This window comes from Typha latifolia, chromosome 1 (genome assembly GCF_019914945.1).
Source record: "Typha latifolia isolate L0001 chromosome 1, TyphaL0001v2, whole genome shotgun sequence".
NCBI classification, from domain to species: Eukaryota; Viridiplantae; Streptophyta; class Magnoliopsida; order Poales; family Typhaceae; genus Typha; species Typha latifolia.
The window spans coordinates 18,041,950-18,065,084 of record NC_133086.1 but is presented as its reverse complement, the minus strand read 5'-3'; the positions used below and the strand labels follow the sequence as shown (position 1 = coordinate 18,065,084).

Genomic DNA, 23,135 nt, shown 5'->3' with positions numbered 1-23,135 from the left:
AATATGCAATGTGTGCTCAATTAGTTCAGTAACTCATTTAGGTTCAGCTATAGATTGGCTCAGCAAAGAAGAACCAACCATAAACAGCTCAGTTCAGATTTATATTGAAAACAATAAGAAAGATTCCATTGTAAATCCAGCGATTATGTACAGCCATTTCATGAACTGAGTTCGTACCAAGATGATAACAAGATGTTCCTCTACTGGATAAAGCCTGATATGAACATAGAATGAGATATGGTGAAATTTATGGGACAAATATTTACTGAAATGGAAGCTATCATTCACTCTCAGAATGAAGCCAGAAGAATGAAGTAGCTTTCCTTTCATTTTGGTTCTATCTCGCATGGACCTTTTGACATCTGGAAAGCGCATAAAATTCCTTTCTTACCTGCATGAACTCTGAAGACATTAATTCAAGAAGTAAAGACAGCTGCAGTGAGTGCATTTAATTTCAATGGATATATATATTGGGATAAGTTACTGCTACATAATCAAAAAAAAAAATTAAAATGGTGATGCCTGGAGATATTTTTACATGATCTGCTTTCAGAAACTCTTTTTGAGCTCCCTCAGTGACATGGTCTACAAAAACACTCTGAGAGCTTCGACGACCTTCTCTGGCCTGATTAGTATAAATAGATCATCACAGACGTTAGAGACGCAATAAAAAATAAAGTGGAATAAGTGAAAATAATGGAGTGCATGGTTACAAATGAAGATGAAATATAAATTGACACAAAATACAGTATGGTGATAAACTTCAATTACCAGTCCTCCTGTGGCATGTGACCAGCTCCTTCTATTGGTTTAAGCTTTATAGCATCAGGGTTGCCCTTTTGGAACTCCTCAGCTTCCTTCAGAGGCAAGTACTTATCTGATACTCCCCATGCAACCAATACTGGTTTATCCCAGCTGCAGTGAAATAATATAAGGCTCCATTGATACAATAATCAATGAGGATACTGAAGCCCTTATAATTTGCTTTGACATTTAATAACTAAATCAAGCTAAAGATTTCATTTTTCACTCAAACTAAAGAGTAAAGACTAATCTTGGTTACATACTGGGTCGTCTGTCCTAAAGTCTGCTGCAAATACAAGCAGAAGACCTAATTTTGTTTATCAGTCCATCCCTTCTGATGGCATAATGCAGAATACAAGGAGGTAAATAGTTTTAACCATGACGTGCAGTCTCTGTTGATAAAATGTTATGCATATTTGAGAATTTGTGCAAGAAAGCTTGAATTAGAACAGGGTTGTGAGTGGTTAAAGCATAGCTAGAAGCACAATCAAGTTCTTATAGAATCATTCCCTTGAATTCCTTAGAAGCCTAAATAAGTGGAAAGTGACATTCTATTCACAATACACCAATTTCAGTTGAGAAATAAATTTGGGTAGAATTCCCATTTAATCAAATTTTACAAAGTGATCCCATGGATTCAACAGATTCATGAAAATCACATTTGGCCAAACAGTTTGTTCTAGAAATTTAAAGAAAATGACTAAATTTTCTTATGTCACATGCATAAGCATATGAATTTCAGCGGTAATCATGAATCTTAATAATGAACACAATGTTTGGAAGGGCCTTTTGTAGCGTCCAGTGTTCATTAATCATATTCAAACAATCATGAGATCTTAATTTAGGTTCTATAACGTGGAACTTAAATAGCCATTGCTTGATTAAAGTATTAAACCTTGCGTCCTCTAAACTGAGAAGTACAAATTCAATAAAAAAAATATTTAAACCCTATTTGTAACTGTTATAAGGAGGTAATCCTGGAAGAATCAATGTCTAACTTGATAATGTACATTGTATAGATTAGGCAAAATGGAGGATTCTAGCAAAGATGAACATGCATCCATGGGTCTATGACACATAAGACATGAAAAGTGTTTTCTTTATTATTGACTATTTTGCAAATTTAATATTAACCATAGCATGAATATTTCCACTATAAGCTAGCTTTAAGACCTAATAAGCATTTAAAAGTTAAAAACTACCAGATTTATCTTGTTCTTGTATCAATACAGAATTTTAGATTGAATTTGCATGTACCGCATACAAAAAGTAAGATCAATAGATTTACCTAGTAGATGAAAATCCAGCAGCTATTCGACTTAATACATCATTAAAGTTTGCTTTCCTTGCAGCTTCGAGCAATGCTAGGCATAAAGAAAACAACAATCTCATATTATGAATATTTTTATTCAATAGATGATTCTAATAAAGTCAAGACACTATCTGTTTGAATTAACAGTCTTTTAATCTCTATCAAAGGCATTTAGAGATCAAAAGAACATACTATGTTCTTTTTACATAAAAGAAATGACCATGTGAAAAGATCTATTGTACAATTAATTGTGTAGTTAATCCTTCTGAAAGAACTAACTGATGAAGTTCTACTTTGACACTTAAGAAGTACATGCTAATTTTTACAAAAGTACTAAGTGATGAAGTTCCGCTTGATTGATAGAATAAACATCTAGTCGTCACCATATACCAAATAAAATAGCATGATGAATATGATTACTTCAGTTGTTGGCAACACTCTGGGGTTCGAATGTGATTAAATGAATATATCATTAGTCAACCGGATTTACATATTAATATGCCGTAATCTATGGAAAAGACATCTATGTCAGCAACCTTAATTTTGGCATGGTATCACCTAAAAGAAGTGTTATTTTATATGAGAACCTGGATGAATAGGAAAACTAGCAAATGCATATAATTGGTATCTCAATCCTAATAGTATCTAACCTCGTCACAAGGAGAGAGAACTCATAGCATTACATCATACAAAACACAAGAAATATAGACATGAAGGACATCAGTAGAAAAGGCAATAAATATAAAAGTAAACAACATCAAGTTAAGTAGCAATCACCTCTGTCTTCATCTTAAAAAAGAGAAAATGTTGAAGAATGATCTCAATATTTTGCAACTAGCTGCTGCGAAGTAATGGAGACTAATCTTCTAATGGAATGAAAGGCAGATAAAGTTTCTTGGTGACAAGGTGGGCAAATGGGGTAGTATAGACTATTCTTTAAAACATCGATATAATTTATTCCGATAGATCTCCAAACCCAACTTTCCACAAGTCCCAAACCAGAAGTTTATAAGGACAGGTAACTTCAAAGCTGTTGAAGGATTAAAGAAATCCTACAGAGTTAACAGAATTTTACATTTGGAATGAATCTTTGATTGTCAGTATTCATGTAGCAATAGAGATAGTATCCTTAGACAGGTCAGATTTACCAGGTTATGTGTTTAGGAAAAGAGGTAACTATAATATATGACTATAAGGTCTCAAGGGGAGGCTATCAGGCATGTGGGTTAACTTCCAAGTGTGGCATAGTACGGATTTAAGCTAGTAGACCACTCCTGATTAATTTGTGAATTGCTAGCTCAGTTCATTATCAGACAAATTTATGAAGGAATAAATCGGAAGAGACCGAGTGACACTTTTAATAGATATTCTATATTCAAAATTTTCAAGCATCTAGGTAAATCTTAAAGAGTCCAGGAAGTGTTGAATTCACGGAGAGCCCGATACAACCAAAAAATATAATATTTTAAAAATGATGGCGATGTACCAGCATGTGGCACGAGGGTGCCACACGGCACCCCTTCTAGCAGCATTTCGCTCGTGTTGAGCTTTCCGTTGCCGTCAACCTCGTCGCCCATCATTGGCATGCCGGAGCCTCGTTGATGGATTCGAATTCACAATTTAAGTTTTATTCACCCGCCTTGATTCACTCAAGGAATTCCTCCTCCTTGATCTAGGGCATCCGCGTCGCGGTGGATGCAAACGGCGACTTCATGGACGAGGCTCCGGCACACGAACGACTAGCGACGAGGTCGGCAGCGAGAGGCGACGATGAGGTCGAAGAGCGAAGCTGAGTAGTATCCCTCATCTTTTTTCTCCCTCTCGCGGCATGGCCGGTGATCGACACGGCCGTGACACAATCCTTACTTTTCTATGCCTTGTTCATATTTCTTCGGTCTAAAATAATATTGCCTGATTAATCATAGTCTAGGCCAATAAACGACTGAACCTTAGACTCAAACAAATTGTTTCAGATATGGAGTGTGAGGCCTACACATGAGATGAGTTTGAATATCTTAATATGCCCAATTGTCTAAAATACAAGAACTAAAAGAGAATACTAAATAACCCTGTTTACTTTGTGAAGACTGAGAGAGTGCACATGAAACATATTTTTTTGGCCTAAAGTAGGAGATTGCTGGGGAATATACATGAACTGACCTCTAAAAAATGAAGGATAAATGAGCACCGACAATTTGAATTACTAAATAACGTGGGAAAGACATTAAATGCAGTAATGATCATTTCAGTGAATTTATGTATATATTTTTAGATGGGGAAAGTAAATAGAGACGTCACATAAGAAACTACTGTACATACATGGTTTTACACTGTGTGCATGCATTGTCATTATTCTTTCAACACACCATAGTTACTGGAGCAAGTTGAACCAAATTAAGTAATCCAATGTCAAAAATCTTGATTTATCTTCTTGCAGTGACATATTATAAGCAGTGAGCAAAGGCGATGCTGATATATAGATAACAATGATTGGATACGAACCAAATCCAGGTCCACTGCTAGATAGATATGGAAGCCTATACACATCGGCCTTCTCCAACTTCAACACATATCTATCAAGAGATGATATGCATAACATGAGTTATTAAAGACATATATTTGACTAAACATGTCAAAGTAAACAGAAAGAATTTGAACAAGACTTTGTTTGAAAGCATTGATGGATAAGTACCATTAGATAGACTTTACAATCCGATCTACTGTGAGATATCTTTTAGCTATATAACTTCTACAATAGAAGCAATACATGAGGAACAAGTTACCGAAGCTTTAACAAAAAAATGGTAAGACGATATGAGATTGATTTATCTTTGATCCTCTAGTTGTATACTCAGTTTACTGATAACTAGTCAAATGGCTCCAAGCCTCCAACTCAGTCTTACTAGCACTTCTGAATGGTTCTCAACTTCTCATAAGTGGATATTTCAAGTAGGTATTCATTTTTGTCTATTTAGTTCAGTTCCTAAATATAAAATTCTGGATCTTTCATACCAACCTTTATGTGTTTCTACGGCTGATTAATACAAAGTTCAGTTAAAGTTAAAAGAATAGAAATCAACATCAAATGGCATCCATATTGTCTTTCGAATCAGCTACCTTTGAAATTATTTTCTGAAATTTCAATTCTGAATTCCTTTAGGAAATTTGGGAAGGCATACAAATTTGCATCATTGACTGATTAGAAAAGAAGATGAAATAATGGACTATTTATATGTTGTTCCATGATTGACACTAAAGGACTTTTTCCCCTTCCAGATGTTTTCGGAGGATTAGAGTAAAGATAACTGTCTAGTACCTGCCTTGTCCTCCTCTTTTCTTATATTCCACACTAGTTCTGTTACTTCAAACAGTTGATGATTTACAATCTCAAATCTCCTGTCCAAACATCTAAAAAGCTGGCTCTCAGTACCTGCCTTGTCCTCCTCTTTTCTTATATTCCACACTAGTTCTGTTACTTCAACAGTTGATGATTTACAATCTCAAATCTCCTGTCCAAACATCTAAAAAGCTGGCTCTCAGGACCAGAAACATCTTCTACACCCTTTGTTCTCCTGATAAGAATTATTTTTTCGTACAGAAAAGCTGACAAACTTTGATTACAAACAGCACATCTAATTATTGACAAACTATATGCATTACCCTGCTGGGAGAGATATATCTTTGCTGAGCCCATTATACTATTTAAGATTTTAAGCTTTCATTAATTATAAATACAGTTACTTGTTATAAGCTCTTACCAACTTAAAATAATATAGAAACTGGTCTACCAACAAGGTTGATAAGACAGATCTACCAGATGACTCAAATGGATTAAATATTATTACATAAGCAAATTATGTGTGCAATATATATATATATATATATATATATATATATATATATATATATATATATATATATATATATATATCCACAAATCAAATGCAAGTACTGCTGCTGCAAACACTTGGAGTGCAAGGCAAGAGTAATTAGGATTTATAGGAATTAACATTAATAAGTTATTTACTTATCAGAAATCAACACACTCATATGTGCATTTGGTTTCCATGAACTAAAAGGGTACCTGAATTAAGTCAAATTCTGCATAAGATGGAAGAACCAATCAGAAAATTCTGTAAGTGGATACATACGCGCTACCTGCTTCAATAAATCGCTCAGCCATAACAGCATTTTGGCTGGTGAATTCACCATAAAGCGGTATCCTGAGAAAAGAAAAAAAGTTATTTTTTTCACATGAATTATACGCCATGATTGCAATGTTACACTGATTACCTTTTATTCAGAAATTTTTCTCTGTTCTCTAAGATCAGGAATAGCAAAGAACTTTACTATTTTTTAACAAAATGAGTGCTTCCTTATAGGGAACCTTTATTTTTTAGAAGTAAATGGAGCATCTAAATCCGCATATGCTTACAGCATGTCTGGTACATTCTGGTTAAGAATGTATCGGGGTTCAATGGGTCTCTATGTCAATTCCGGAGTTTATGGGTGGTTGGGCTAGGGAAAGGTGTAAAATACAAATTCGGTGGTGGAATTGGGTGTGTGAGTAGGCTAAATTGATAAAAAAAAAAACAAAAGAAACGTGCTAGTGGTGGTGATATGGGCAAAGGATGTGGTTTGACAGATAATAACCCTGGTTAAAAGTTACATGGTAATCTAGTGCAAATTGTGGAGGTAACTCGTAGGTGTTGATAACTTAGTAGAATGGAAGAAGAGAGGAGGGAGAAGTTGGATCGTTCCTTAGGGATAAGGGGGGCGATCAGTCGAGGAGGAAGAAAACAATGATGTCCCTAGATCAAAGCTAGATTGACCAAAATTTAGAGTTAGTCGAACAAGAGAGAAAAAGAGCGAGAGAAATGAAGGTGGAGACTAATAATCATCAAAATAATCAATGCATAATACAAAGGGGTTGCCTCAGAACCCTATTTATAAGCTAACTCACATCCTAAAATACTTAAAGAGTCCCAATGCAAGAAAAATACGTAAAGTAATTAAGTTCGAATAGAATTCATCTTCGGGTGTTTGAAAAGGGCCAAGGGCATTGAAACGCCAAAGGGACTTTCTGCTCTCGAGCTGGGGCGTTCAAATGTCTGGACCTGAGAGTGGTGATTCTGGGCTGTTTTGATTCTTATCAATGTCACATACTAGAACGGAGAAAAAAAATTATCCTTACGGCTCTAGGCATGTTAATCATGGCCAGAAACATGCCAATATAGCAACTCAATGCATTGATGGCAATCCAAGGTGGGTCTCCTTATTAGAGAATGATGTTTCTCCATCCCTTACTCCACCTCTTTCATCTCCCTTACGCCCCTTCAATTTTCACTTGAGAGACAAAAGGGTGATAATTGTTGTATCCCTACCTATAAAAAACTGGCAAGGGATGTGTTGAATGCTGCCTTTTCTACCTAAAACAATAGTGGCACGAACCATCCTAGAGACTTATCAATGCAAATATATTCATCAAGGAAAGTCTAAGTAGAAGTAATCTAAACACCCAGACAAGATTTGCTAACCTTAGTTTTTGAAATAATCCAGGCACTGGAGATGAAACAGTTAATGGGCTATTAAGAATCACAAGTTTAGAAACTTTATTTGAGTTCTTCAGAGCCCAAGTCAAGCCATATGAACCCACGAGAAATCCCTAACAAAATAGAAGAAAAATAAGTCTTTGTTAGATATGATATTTGGACTTCGCTAACATATTAGACTTACGAATATTAAAGTGCTTAATCTACATTTAATATGCCAGCAACACTAATATGCAATACAATATGCCTCTAAATGCCATGTGCGTTCTTGCAGAGTGCTACAAGACCACAAATAAAGGAATTGATAACAAAATACACAAATGCCCCTTTCACCTACATACAGCAAGATGCATTAGTCTTGAATGCTGCCTTTGTTCCACTCAAAGAGTTAAGTTTGGCATTGAAACATATGAAGTTTGATTAAATCAAGCATATGAATGCCTTGACCTACACGTGGAAAACATTCCTAATATAACAGTTAAACAAGTTTTACAGCCTGTAATTCTTATCACAACTGCCCTAACTTAATATATTAATACTGCTTATGAAGAAGTTTAATTAAATTAAGAATACGCATGCCTTGGCCTACACATGTGGAAAGACATTCCTCATATAACAGTTAAACAAGTTTTACAGCCTGTAAATCTGATCACAACTGCCCTAACTTAATAATTTAATACTGCTCTAGGTAGTCTACATGTACATCTAGGCAAGCAACAGCTGTCTTAAAATTGTATCCCATGAATTCTGCTGAATGCCTTTACATGTTAGGGTACTTAAGAGGAATCCCAACAGTTTGTATGTCACGCAGATAGATTAAGGTACTTATAGGTGCACGAGGTTTACTAGTATCAAGATCAGGCTAATACTAAACTATTTGAATAAACAAATTTGCCAGAAAATGTTGATAAATATTAATTTATCATTACTATGAAGACAATTTGATATTTCTTGAACCTGAATCACTAAGAAGAACGGAGAACTAATATCCAGGACATCGAGAAGCTTGTCGAATGCCGTATGGAACTCCTCTTCTGCAAAGAACAGTTCTACCAGATGAGTATTTGCAACAATATGTCAAGAACATAACTTAATCTCCACTTACCTGTGTAGGAAAACTCATATCCTGGTTGCGGTTTATCACTAAAACCAAATCCTATCCAGTCAGGAGCAAAGCAATGGTAGCCAAATTCTGCCATCTAATAAATGCAATCACTATTCAGAAGACAGAAGATGTAGTAGTATTATGCATCAACAGAAAAAAAAATAAAAAAAAAAGAACAAGCATCTCATGGTTCTGTTGCTTGTGTAGATTAATTTAAGTATGTAACAATTTTTGTTCCTAAATTAATATGGTAAAATTTGGGAGGAAAATGTAACATGTTTCTCCAAGAACTGAACTAGAAGGGATCTATTCCAATATATCAACAATACAAGAATCAGATCAAGCTATAGGCTGCAAACTGTGATGACTGATGACTACAACAAAAGATAAGGATTGAATCATTGAATCAATTTTGAGCACTAGGACGATCAGAAGAAATACATACGATGTCATAGGCATGTGAAAAATCGTTAGTTATTCAAAGCTTATTTTGTCTAAGAAATAAAAGCAAGTTTCTGGATGTAAGTAAAAAGCGTGGTGACCTTCAGACAAGAAAGTCAAGAGACACAGAAGGGTTGGGGACTACAAAGAAGATTTGAACTAGAAACCAGTAGAAAAAAAAAAAGAATGATTAGGTATTAAACTTCTCATCATTTCTGGCTTTGCCATTGAATTGACCAGGAACTGGTGCATGAATAGTTCACTGTGTTATTGGTTAAGTTGGTAATGCTTTTAGTATTGAACGGGAAAGCATATTATATATCCATCTCATGAGTCTCAAGACCTAAAGTTTTGTATATCTCTGTTAAATGCTATTCATATTGTCAGGAAAGTTCTAGCTGCATATCAGGCTTTTCCTATTTGATCACTGAAGTGATTCAGAAACAACTACCAAGTATATGAAGAACTAATAGTTTTTATTATGCCCATAACAATGAACCTCAATTTCTCAATGCCGTGAAAACATTTGGGATCTTAATAAATAACTTTGTTTCCATAGCAACTGTAAAAAGCTAAGCATTTTCAAAGAGCTCCCAAGGTTTCAAATGAGAATTGCAAATCAAAACCATTGAACACATAGTTTCCTCTTCTATGTCATGAGCTTCCTATTAAGATATTACCCAGTAAAACCTACAAGGGAATACTTATATAATGCGACAAAGCAATTAAACTAACAAGAATTTCTAGCAAATCTTCTTTCCGCAAAAAAATCTGTCATAGCATGTTTTAGATGTCATTTTCTGTTTCATTACATAATGGGACGAAAGTTTCCCAAAAGATTGTGTAACAATCTAGAAAATGGTCTTGAGAACAGGACATGAAGCCAACCTGAGACATAACTACTCGATAGCTATATGATTGGGTTGGAGCCCCATGAATAAACATGACAGTCCCACGCTTGTTGTTGGAGGAACCTGCATTTGTTAGCATGGGAACAAAATACAAAAAATGAGGAGGCACATAATTTAAAATACGGTGCAGAATTGTTACAATTATCTTACTTTTCTGTATCCGCACATTCTTTATAAGATACAAGAAAATTTTGGTGCAACACTCAAAATTAAAAAATACAGGAAGGGGAGCAGAATTGCACTTGATGTACCATGATATCAGAACTAAAGAGCCTGATCCATGCTTGAAAGTAGAAGTATGGTTATCCAAATGTGAGAACATTTATCTCTCTCTTTTGCATGGCAATCTATAAACTATAACTAATAAGATTTCCAATATGACGCACTAAAAGTTGTACAAATAATATTCATATCAAACTCAAGAACTAATCTATCAAATATTCTTGAACATTATAACCATGGATTGAAGTTTTGGCCAGTCCCGATCTAGATTGGCTGAAATGGATCGGGATTCAGGTTGGAATCAACTATATCGGGCGGCTTTTGAACCTATTTCAGCCATTTTGGCTGAAATAAGCGGATGTTAGCTGGTTGGATCTGATTTTGTATTATAACTTAACCCTCTCGCTGTGCATTCCAACCATTCCGATCCGGCAATAACAAGTGACAGAGAGTAAGTTTAAAAATTGTTCAATAAGACATCACCTTTCTATCTCTTACTAATTATCTATTTGAGTTAAGTAAATATTATTCATTAGAAAATGAAAAGTTTACCTGTCTCCCTCACGAACCACCGCAAGTCTCCAGATCTGACATATGAACCATATTCTTTTCCCTTGTCTTCTATCCTCTGGAGGCAACATATTACAAAACAACCTTCACGTCAACCTTCACGTCTAGCATGTTGGTAGAAGCATTCGAAATCTCATCTTAAAACTAAAAACTGGAGGAAGCTATACATGTATCAATCTAAAGCAGCTAGATCAAACCTGTACTTAAATGGCACATGCCAAGTTACAACTCGGAAATATAAACAAGATTCCTATCTCAATCAAGTGTTTTAGCACAAAGCATATGCACCAAGCTGCAGAGCGACTGCATATCAGTGCATAATACTCTACAACCTTTGATCCCTCACTTAGATATCGAGAAAACTCCAATCACATGTATTGTTATCGACAGCCTTCTATTGCATTTTGGCGGATGCAAAGACTAATCGATTGAATTAACTCATCTAGCTTACAATTAAACTTTACATTGTTATGTGCCTCTATAAGAATTGACAGAGAGACCAACTGTAGTCTAACTAATTGTATGCTAATTTCTCCAATAAGCGAGAAACACATTACATGTAAATCTATTTTCCTCATAGCATCAGTTATAACTAATAACTAACAAGAAAAGGTCATTTATAACCTTCAGGTTAGAGAAAGATATCTGGATGTGCTTAAATCATAACATTGTCTCTCACAATGAAATTTCTAAACTTTTCTAGAAGACCTTATTTAAATCCTCTTCATGATTCAGATGACAAGAGGAAATCTCCCAAACATGTGCCTTCTCCTAATTTAACGGCTAACCCATTTGAGAAGGGACAGGTCACAGTAAAGCATGATTGAATACACTCCTACCATTGTGTGCATTCTTTAACAGATAGGAGAGAAGTACACAATGGACGGTGGAATCTTCATGTCATTCATTGAAAAGACTAAAAATCCAGATCAGCTAGGGAAGCATGTCTCACAGAATCACCTCTCTTTTCCTGTGTTGGGTAGGGATTCAAGGGGACTGGCTTGGAGAATCCTATGATCCTGATGATTGCTGACTTTATTTGATGGTTCTGGATGCTGTCAACTTTTTGCTGTCTAACTTTGGGCTTTTATATGAATGTTGTTGATAAAGATTTGTGCACCGATGTACTTCATTATGTTTTATTGGTTGGTGCAATATTCTGGTTAATGGTAGGTCGTGTGACTATACTGGTTTTCTGACACCATGATGGTCTTGTTTTTTGTGGTCTTTTTCGGTAGGGGTTGATATTCTGTATTGTGTAACTATGAAAATGTTCTCTGTGATGTTGTTAATCTCTGTGATGGAGATTAACTGTTCTAAGTTTCACTGAAACAGGGCTGTGTTCTTCTGTCAAAAAAATAAAATAAAATAAAAATAAAACTAAACTAGGGAAGCATGTCATGCTTTTTGTCAAGGCTTATGGTGCTAAAGTATTAACCTTATGCCAATTTCAATATGAACTATGCATAGGAAAATTGCTCCCACATTTCCCATTTTAACTCAACAGGTGAAGAAGATTACTCGAGAATTGCGCCTAAACGAATAACAACATCTTATTTAACTTAACAAGCCATCAAGCGAGAATCCAGACCTCAAAGAATTTTAAAGAACCTAATGAATTCACACACAAAAGAATTAAGAAACCATATCCTCACGAAGCAACTAAACCGAACTCACGTAGAGCATCTGGCCGACGTTGCCGTCCTCCGCGGGCGACTGTGGGAGCTGGATAGCGCTCCGGCTCGAGGGGTTGTCCGTGACGAAGCCGAAAGGGTTAAAGGATGGCGTCTCGTCATCCCCCGCCTTCCCCTTGCTCTCTTCGCTGCTGCTGCGAACAACCATCGGTACTCTTCTCATCATCTTGCCGCCATTGGAGTGATAGGAATTCCTCTTGGAGATCGAGAGGGAAGAAGGAGAATAGAGAGGGGAGGAGAAGAGGAGGGAGGAGGCCATGTTTGCTGGAAGTGGAAGCGACCGAATTGAGCCGTTGGCCTCTCTCATGAAGTTATGGACATCAGCGGATAGTTGGGTTGTGGTGTGGATTTCGCGATGGACTCGACTACTTGCCACCAAATTCTTGAGTTCTTTTGTCTATTTTAAATTTACCCCGTAATCATTTTTAGGTGTTTTACTACGTTTTAAAATTTAAATACGAGATGATTTTTAAATACCGGCCAGCGATTTATATAAAATTATAAAACCATCAAAATAATTATCCAGTTTGAAGGAAAAAATTTGTACTTTTTAGTTCAACAATTTGTATCAAAGTCCAAGCTATTTCTACGAATAAAAAGATGCTTTTAGGATTTAGCAATCCTTTTAATGCTTTTATGAATAAAAGTTTAAGACTTCTATTTAAAAATCGATATTCCACACAATATTTTTAAAATGCACGTAATCTTATATTTAAGTTTTAAAGTGTACTTTTATGTGTAAAAAAAATATGGGACGGCTAGTTTAGTTAAGAACTCCTAAAATCTTTCGGTCAACTTGCCCGGGAGATCAAAAACGGCGGAAGAAGAAAAAAAAAAACTCCCCGCTGGGCAATTCATGACTGGTTGACATTCAAATTTATTATTTTTTATATCACATTAAATATAATTATTTTTATCCAAAAACTATATTAGCCCAAATCAATTTAAGCTACTTTTTTAAGATTAAAATTTAAAAAATAAGCATAGCTAAACTAGACTTGTTACCACAACCAAACGCCACTTAGAATTATTGCAAGAACACTGAATTCTCAAACAATAAACAGCTGAGATCCATTTTCTGCAGCTGTTCAGGTTAAGCTGTTCTCATAGAAGCAGGCTTACGACATCACCTCATCATCTCAGAACACGGTTATAGAAGCTTTGTGAGTCACTTGAAAAGCTTCTCATTCTGTGCGGCGTCTGTGCAACTCTATCGGATACTCATCTGGAACAACTGCCAATAGCTCTTAACATGCTAAGCTACTACAAAATGAGGAACCAAACATTTACAAATGGAAACCTCGAGGCCTCTGCGATATCCGATGAGCCTTATGAGCATGAGATCGACTTGGCTTCATACTTGATCTGCTGGTTGGAGACATCGAAGATCGGTTTATGTGGTATGACATACAAGGTTCTGGACCAAAGTGAGTGAATCCAGCTGCTGGTCTTGCTTGTGCCGGTGCTGGGCATGGACCTAAAATTCCCTGCCGATACTGAGAGAGGAAACCTGAGCTTCTCGTTGGGCTTAGAGATGTCGGAGGTAGAGGAGGAAACACAGAATGCGGTGCTGAAATTTCCGATGTGGTCTTAGGAATTGAAAAGGGCACTTTTGTTGTTGTGCTTGGAAGTTGGTCAAGATGTTCTAGTTCTGGGGGGCACCACTCTGGCATGTCATCATCGTCATTATTCCAACAACTCTTTGTTTGCAAACTGCAATTAGATATTAATTGAACTGGATCTTTACCCCCCTTGGGAGATGCCTGGAATGCAGGCTTGTTTTCTGAATCGAAGTTTCCAAATTTTGTTGGCAGTGAGATTCCTTGAAAAGTACTAAATGATCCAGATTGAAAAGTTGGAGTCGGTGGTATTCGCTGAATATCTCCATCTGACTTCTTATTAAATACTTCAGGAGGCATGCATCCACCATCATTCTTGACCTTTTCAACTGGGAGTTGCTTGGTAAATGGGGGAACAGCTGGGAAAGTGTAGTTGCCCACTCTGTTAATCTTAAATCCACATGCATCACTAAAGTCAAATTCTGGTAGGTCATCATCTTCATCTGGGCCATGAACATCATTCTTAGATTGTGACATCAATGGAGGAAGAGTATGAGGGATCCCTATTGACTCAACAGTAATAGAAGATCTCATAGGTTCTGCAATATTACCACTGAAATTCTCAACCTTGAGTGCAGCGTCCCTATATTCCTGCAGGCAGAACCAGGGAAGACAAAATATAATCTAGGTTAACTCCAAGTAGCAAATAATACACTTAAATTACTGCAAATGAAGATGATCTATGAACCTTTTGTGCAGTTATGCAGGACTCCGAATTTCTCTGTAGAAGATGAGATGGCAATGGAGGTGGCCCAGGAAGAGAAACTTGTTTAAATTCAGATGTATCTCCAGGAGGGAGCTGAACTGGATTGAGAGGATTATATGTGAACAAAGGGCCAGTTTCAAGGGCATTATTCTTTTGGGAACTACCAATGCTAGACAAACTTTTACTTGACTGGATAATCTCATTTTCAGTAGTCACATTGCGTATTGTACCAGAAGGAGAAGATCTAGTATCAGCTAAAATTTGGCTTGAAGCACCCACCAATCTCTTTGAGCATGGTGAATCTTTTTTATCCTCTGAATTACATCCTTCTGCGAGTGGTGACTTCACTTCTGCAGCCAAAGACTCGGGGGATAGAAGTGGCTGCTCCGATAAGAAAACCTTTCTTAAATTTGACTTCTTAGTGACAGCATTTGATGATTGGTGGCTTCTGCGCCATACAACACAACCAATTAATGAATCCTGATCTTCTTCAATAGCCATAATACCCTTGAAGAAACCATATTTCGCAAGAATGGTTATTATGGTCTCACTTCGAGGACAGACATACAGATCAAAACCTGAACAGATCTGTGCAAACCCAACCCTCTCACTTTCTCTGTAACTTTTGGCTACCTGGATAGTCAAAGCCATATGTGATTAATAATTTATGAAATTTCAATGCATATAATGAAATTACTTATCATAAACAATAAATTTTTGACATACTTCCTTCATACGCATCAGCCCAGCTTTGGAGGATCCCACCTTCCAACATAGAGAAGTAACCTGAAAATACATATACGCAACAGTAATCACACTTAAAACTAGCATAAATTGTGCAAACTTATGATTCAAAAATGTTTACTAAACATTCAGAAAATATCTTCATTAGAAAATCCTTTTGCTTCAAAAGTGTGCAAGTAAACGAGAATAAGGGAAAAGAAAAGTTGAAACACAGCATCATGATCTTCCCACCTGAAAGAATACTAGTAAAATGGGACATCATGTGGCTAAAAAAACCCTTTTACATGGGAAACATGAGATTTTAAAATAAAAAAAGCATCTCAAAATGGTCTAAGAACTAATCGGGTCCTGGTACACTCTGTGGATATATTATCTCATTCAATTTAACAATAAATCCTCTATTCCAATTCATTGGGGAAAACTACCTGAATCCTATATCCATTTTATTGTATCCTGGATAAGGTCGTCGGTCAATAAAAAAAGTTGTTGTATCATCTGCTATAGTGTTTCTACCAAGTACTGTAGGTCTTCCTTGACCGTGCAACACTTGCATCCAGAACTGAATCACTTAATGTTAGAGGTGTACCATGTATCTCAAGGCATGTTGAATCAACCTTCTAAGTTCTAACTTCCTCTCACATCTTATTCTCCATTAATGAGACTCCAAAATTTCCATGTAATAATATTTTATTTTCTAACCTTATCACTCATTCATCTTATCATCAAATTAATCTCAGCTGCATGTCATGATCAGTTGATGTAGGTAACACCAAAGTAATTAATTTGGAAGCACAAAAAACAAATACATAGCTTAGAGGGAAAATAATCCTTCCAACATAATTACACGGTATTAGTATTCAAGATGTGTTCTTGATTGTCAAGAAGAAAGATTATATTAGCTTATAGATTTTCTTAAACTACATACTTCAAAGACAACAAACTTTAAAAAAAATACCCAAGTACCTAAACAATTAGAATCTATCAACATATTATATCAAGTGATAATAAAATGACCATGAGTTCTATTGACTAATCTTAAACTGGTAGGTTCCTTGGTTTAGTTTGATCACCAGTTCAACATTCTGCGGAATTTGATGCACTTGCTATACCATCATAGTAGGCCTTGTATTTATTAAATGAGAAAGGTGCAAGACTCACGCTTAAAGGTAATAATGTTAGAAAGAATAAGATCTTACCATCAAAGAACGATTACGAGAGTGCGGGAGCTCCTGGATGAACTTTTCAAATGCCTGCAGTCTCACTTTTCCTTTAATTTCTACGTGTTCAGGCCACTTGATATCTTGAGTCCTCTCACCACTATGAAGAAACAACAAACAAAATCATTAGTTTCAATGCATTCACCTTCTTTTTCTTCAAATATTCAAGTGAAAAACAGAAAGGAAAATTCTACAAGCTCCAAAATAGAATTTAGCTGTCTAGTAATAATTTGCTTAATTTAGGTACTACAACTTGTTAAACAGAACAATACAATCAGATCTATGAACAAAGGCATGCATGAGGTAGGATGTCAACAATTTACCTGAAGACATCAAATTTCTTGAAAAGAAATCCGTGTGGAGAATGTAACGGACCAGAGTTTACACAAATTTGTCAAAAGAAAACTGAAAGAGCTGTCCTCCAGAACTCCACGAGCTATTTTTCCCTCTCTCTTGCAAGCAATTTGTGCTCTCCGCTGCTCTGGTGCTCCATGGGCTACTTTCTCTCCCTCTTCTCTCAGATTTTCCTAGGTATCTCTTTTCTAAAATCTCGATGTGAGAGCCTGAAAGAAGCCCACCATAGGACTTGATAGAGAAGAGTTCTCCAGAAATGGAAAGCTAAGCAGTTGACTTCAAGCTGGGAGAGATGACGAGGATCGAGTACAACTCTGAACTTATGTCTCTTGATGGAAGAAGGATAAAGCTTAGAAATTAAGAAGTCCTACTTGATATAAATGGGGTCAACTTAATTCCACCCCGGTTATTCACTTATGAACAATTGTGATTAGTTTAGGTTAGGTGCATCTGGAATATGGTTAATAAATTGCCTCCTGTATTTTTTTTTAAAATTTTATCCCAGCTTCCATTATTTTCCCTTATAGGATTTAGCATAGCAATTAGAATCCCATGCATGAACATTGCATTTTTTTACTACAGCATGATGTTAGCACTCCATTAAATTATAGTTGATTCCTATATTATCTCTCATTCTTAGGTTAAAAGTTTTCCGGACTTCATAGGCCACATTGCAAGCATTAATAAATAAAAAAATGGTGACACCTCCTTATGCCCAGATGCTTCTCTTATATAGACAGATGACCGCTTCCTGACAGTATAGGAGAATCTGGCACTGTTTAGGAAATTAAGGCATGGAGAGGTACTGAACCCCCTATAGGTTAATTGCTTGCAAATGTTATGTTTCTATAGTGTTTGAAGATAACTGTTCTATTTGTCTATGATGTATTTGCGTTGTGATCCTAACTATATCATATCAGTCTTTAGAAGAGTTGAACCAACATCATTTTTCTTACGTACATAGTTATAAGTACATATATATAACTGAATGTATCTGTACATTTGTCATCAACGCATGTGTGTGAGGTCCATCATTCATGTCACCTCATTCAGATATATCACCAGCTAATGTTCTCAAGAAAGGTGAATGCATTGTTCTGTTCTATGTAACATATATAAATCCACACTGGACTAACTTTCTGCATGGGACAATTTCAATTTATTAGATGATAGGATTGAAGTTAATAGTCCGTGACAAAAGCAGTCAAAGCACATTATGGGTATAGTGAGTAATGATGTCAATTTATGGTGTAAGGCAAGCATCAAGAAAAGGTATTAACCCTAGACGGTAGAAAATATATGACTACACTAGCAAGAGAAGTTAAGAACCTTTTGAAGAAGGCAAGTGTAGACACCATTATAGAAGGACTCAGCTGAAGTGACCCATCCCACAGCTTTTCAGGAACTATAGGAGATAAGTTTCCAGCAATTGACTTGATTTTTTCATCCAAATTGTGAGAAGGCAACCCACTACCAAGCTCAACTGGTTTTATACCTCCTTCAATGGGATGATCTGCATCCTTGTATCTTTTACTATTCTCCTTTTCCGCAACTTTGATTGCAGAACACACAGAATAGTGAGTGGTATTTTCCATCCTTTCACAATTCCGATATTCTTGTTCACAGCTAGAAGGTTCTAAGGAACTTGGCTTTTGAAGCATCATCTTGCGACTTTGATCTATGTATCTCATATCCAAATTGGCGCCAGTAGTATTATTGCAATGATTGCCATACCTTATTTCACTACAAAGACCTTGAGAAATTGCAGTTCTTGGATATGGTTTACTTAGCATACCATAGACTCCTTGTTCCAAATTCATCCCAACATATGATTTAATTGGAGCCCGACAATTCTCCATTTGGCCACTACTTCGAGTATAGTATGACTGGGACTCAGCTAATTCAGGTTGATTGGCTATATAATCTGTAAAGCATTTCTCAGTGAGTTTAGGGAATTCTGCGGAAAATGTCCTACATGGATGGAATGGTCCTTTTTCATGTAATATGATGGGACTGGAATTGCTGATTGCGAGTTCTTGTGTATTTACATCATTTGCATGCATACTAATTGTCACTGAAGAATTACTGACATTGTAAAACTGGTAGTTCCCAGATTGAGGTTCTGCGTTTAGCCCTTTGGCACGCTGTGAAGTTTGAGAAAAATATAGATCTTCAGTTCTCTGCTGGAGATCGGTTCCCTGAGGTGCAACTGCGCTTTGTTGTAAATTATATTCTCTGTTCAAGGGTTGTCTTATCCTGCCTGTCCAAGATCCAGGTGAAACACCATCATGGAAGTTGCAACAAAGATCAAAGTCATCTTTTCTTTTTCTTGATGCTGCAACTGAAAATGGCTCGTCAGAAATGGTAGTGTAATTCATTGATTTCATTCTTTGGCCTGAATCCATCATGTTCTTCTGTTTATCATTCCACATTGTTATGGAATGGATTTTAAAGACGCTCAGGTAGAAAGGGGAGCACCAAAGAGATGTGCTGAAACAATAAATCCTGCCGAACACAAGTAAATTGAGCAGACAACACTTATATCTGTATCACTTTGGATAGCAGCAACAAGCAAAAAGTGGCTTATATGCATTTATAAGAGTATTGTTAGTTGTAAGATTTGATAATAATTAATGAATCAATCTTCCCTAATTTGTTCACTAAAAAAACACCATAAAGCACAAAATATGTCAATCTATCAATGCACATATAACAGTGTACCTATATATTCACGACCATAACATCAACTAAATTTTTTTCTTAATTTCCATGATAAAAAGAACTTCTACCACTTCACACAAAATAATAGAAGGTTGTCTTCACTTTGACATTTTCTGAAGTGCAAGCCATGACTGGTACTTAGTATGTTAGTATTGCCTTCATTAGTCAGTCAAAAACAAAATATAGCAAACATGAAAGGCTCCTCCAATCAAAATAACAAGTACGCTAAAGTTGTCAAGTTTTATCCATGTTTCCTGTTTTGGTGATAGGACATTTTAAGAAGTGTCCACATGCACATATCATATCCAGTGAGTAGCAATAATCATGACGTATACAATATGGCGACTAACACATTCAAGTTGATGCAAGGTACCAAAAGGAAAGCATCAAGTCAACGGCTGATCATTATACTTCAGTCTCTGATGTATTTGCACTTCAAAAGTTGCATCTAATTACTCTTTACTGGTGGACATATAAATTATTTGTGCTTGTTCACTTGCTAAAATAATTGAAAAGCACATCAAGATCATCAATATATTTCTTGCTACTTGTATCTGAGATTTTTCTGGTGTTCTCTCCTTGTTAAATCTTGCACTTGAATCAACATAATATATTATGTGATCTAGGTTAGACATGCTCAAGCATCTTAATAATATTCATATGCAACCCTCAAATTTTGGTAGTCCTAAGTCCTAAACCCTAACTTTACACAAATAAAACTATTTCTGATAGGTTGCATCTCATATACTAATTCTGTAGGTTAACCAAGAGTATGGATCAAAAGAAACAGAGAAATATGTGTTAACACACATGCTTAGTTTAGGTCCAATCATGAAATAAGAACTATTGCAGAACTCGTAACTGACCCAAAGCTATTGATTCCAAATAATGGTTTGCTCATCTCAACAAACTTGAACAATATATAAAAGCAACAGCAGCCAAGGTAAGTTGTGCAATGCCATCACTTAAAACTCCCATGTTGTACTACATCGCCGCTTAGCCATGCAATTGCATAGCACATCTTGTCATGTTGCATTGTGCCATCCTACTACAAGCGCATATTAAGAAAAATTATTTCCTAAACTCTGATTCATAAAAAATATGAATTTACTATACAATAAGAGAATCGATACCTGGCAATCATATACCATATCTTTCCTTTATGAGAGTTTCCTTAAGAAACAAGATCTCCAAAAGCAAACCCGTTTTATAAGAATGAGATAGCAAAGCATATCCTCTCCATTACCATTGCCTTCATACTAAATTCAAAGTAAACGAAGAGTACTAGTTTCTGCATCTTATATCCAGTGTAGAAACTAATTTTGCAGCAGTTAAATTTTCATTTTCATTTTCTTATCTCGAATATATCTCCCAAGCATAATTTTAAAGCGCTTTACAATCAGACTTGGGAACAGATACAGGGTTGGGAGACAATCAAAATCTCCTGCTAGCCTTAGAAAATTTAGCAACTTTGCAAAATAGACTACTTCAGTGATAAAGCTAGAAACAAAGCCGCTCTCAAAAGTTACCAAAGTTATTGACCACTTCGATGCAAGTTGAGACTGCTGAACGACGTAAAAATCTTATCATTCACATCGCAACTCTCTCGTTCACACGTAGATAACTAAGTCTACTATACCACATCCACATTGAACGCAGACGGCCGGAACAACATCAAGATGGATAAAACCCCATTGTTCCGTAATCTACGAACTCAAATCCGATCCAAAAGCATCCAAAGGCCAACAAAGGGAGAAACCCATCTCCTAGATGTCAAAGCCAAAGACAACCCAAAGAAGATATCGTATACTATGGAAGACAAAATTTTAAGGCTCATCGAGCTATTTCCGCCGATAAAATTCGTAAGAATAAATTACGGGACTCAGAATTTTGACGACAAGAAGGCAAAGAAAGAGTGGCATACGGGTAATAAACTCGGCAGTAGGCGCCGGCAGCGTAGATCTCTCTCTCTCTCTCTCTCTCTCTTTTAAGAGCGGGTGCGGTCGAGGAGAGAGAAGAGCGGCTTGACGACGAACTCGCTCGCGTACGGAAGTAATATTTAGGAATGCCCCGGATAGTGCTGGGAGCCTGGGCAGGAAGTATTGGACGGCTGTGATTATTACTATATGGAACAGTAATCTATAAAATGAGTGAATCTATAACCAAATCTTGACGTACTTAAAACACACATATAATTATTCTTCTTTGCGTCGTTGTTTCCTTCTCTCATATAGGTTCCATATATAAGTTTACAAAAGGGTAGCATAAGGCGATCTTTTAAACTTTTTTCGTTAAATCCCCTCTAAATTATGAATTTAATGCAATTGCTTATTCTGTTGTCTGTCTTATTAACGAATTTTACTTTTACGTAAATATTTCAATACCCCTATAATTTTTATAATTCTAATCTAAAGGCTATAATAACTGATTTTTATATCCAATACCTATTTTCTCGTACAAGTTCAAAGTTAACATTACATTAAAAAAACATATTAATTAAAAAGATTAGATTGCATGCATATGATATGATATATGTAGTTAACAAATAATCGAAAAGATAAATTTTAATTAAATTTTTATTAAGTTAATTATAAAAAGATATCAGTTCCTTTATTTGTATATACACATATTACTCTCAATTAATAATATTTTTTTTTTTAATTTGATAAATTATTAATATAATATAATATTTAAAAAAATAAGGTGATGGGTAGTATATTGTTAAAATTATGAAATGTCGTGAAACATATGAAAGATTTCTCTCGTGTTTGATTGTAGGAAAGTTGAGAAAGGGAACTAAGATAGTTTCAGAAACTATCATACTCTTTTTTGACATACTTATTATTATTTTGTTGTGAAAAGTGAGTTGGAAAATAATTTATCTTTCTTTCTTTAAAGTGGTCGTCCATTTACATTACAACATTCATCTAATAAAATGTTCTTCAACTTTAGAAAACATGGCCACTCAATTTTATATATAAAATTAAAAAATTAAATATAATTAAACAGCAAAATCCCCTTGTCACCTCTGATGTAGCCTATTTTAAATTTATATTATGCTTCCTATAACACTCATAAAATATTAACTAAATATTAACCCCAAACATCCACAAAAAATCAAACCAATAAATCTTATTGGACTGGTAAAACCAAAAGATACTTT

The 23,135-nt window shown here is 35.7% G+C and overlaps 2 protein-coding genes across 6 annotated transcripts; both read right to left on the bottom strand.

Annotated features, from left to right (window-relative positions):
• Positions 1-80: 80 nt before the first annotated feature.
• On the bottom strand, positions 81-12,982 carry LOC140780460 (uncharacterized). Of its 4 annotated transcripts, none has more exons than XM_073126033.1 (12): positions 12,595-12,982; positions 10,900-10,975; positions 10,103-10,188; positions 8,774-8,867; positions 8,626-8,702; positions 7,654-7,781; positions 6,268-6,339; positions 4,619-4,689; positions 2,093-2,168; positions 772-915; positions 539-625; positions 81-391 (listed from the first exon to the last, which is right to left on the bottom strand). In XM_073126033.1, the coding sequence occupies exons 1-11, from the start codon at positions 12,916-12,918 to the stop codon at positions 586-588; spliced, it is 1,188 nt and encodes a 395-aa protein (XP_072982134.1). In that variant the 5' UTR covers positions 12,919-12,982; the 3' UTR covers positions 81-391; positions 539-585. The 4 variants fall into 4 exon arrangements, 3 of the variants coding, with proteins under 3 accessions (XP_072982134.1, XP_072982137.1, XP_072982135.1); XM_073126034.1 differs by having other exon boundaries at positions 278-402; positions 12,595-12,942; XM_073126036.1 differs by lacking the exon at positions 4,619-4,689 and having other exon boundaries at positions 6,275-6,339; positions 12,595-12,949.
• Positions 12,983-13,609: 627 nt separating this feature from the next.
• Positions 13,610-22,063, bottom strand: LOC140780494 (uncharacterized). Of its 2 annotated transcripts, none has more exons than XM_073126094.1 (6): positions 21,897-22,063; positions 18,581-19,756; positions 16,877-16,997; positions 15,663-15,722; positions 14,919-15,569; positions 13,610-14,821 (listed from the first exon to the last, which is right to left on the bottom strand). In XM_073126094.1, exons 2-6 carry the CDS (start codon positions 19,681-19,683, stop codon positions 13,898-13,900), a joined length of 2,859 nt encoding a protein of 952 aa, XP_072982195.1. In that variant the 5' UTR covers positions 19,684-19,756; positions 21,897-22,063; the 3' UTR covers positions 13,610-13,897. The 2 variants fall into 2 exon arrangements, with proteins under 2 accessions (XP_072982195.1, XP_072982194.1); XM_073126093.1 differs by lacking the exon at positions 21,897-22,063 and adding an exon at positions 20,839-21,847.
• Positions 22,064-23,135: the final 1,072 nt, after the last annotated feature.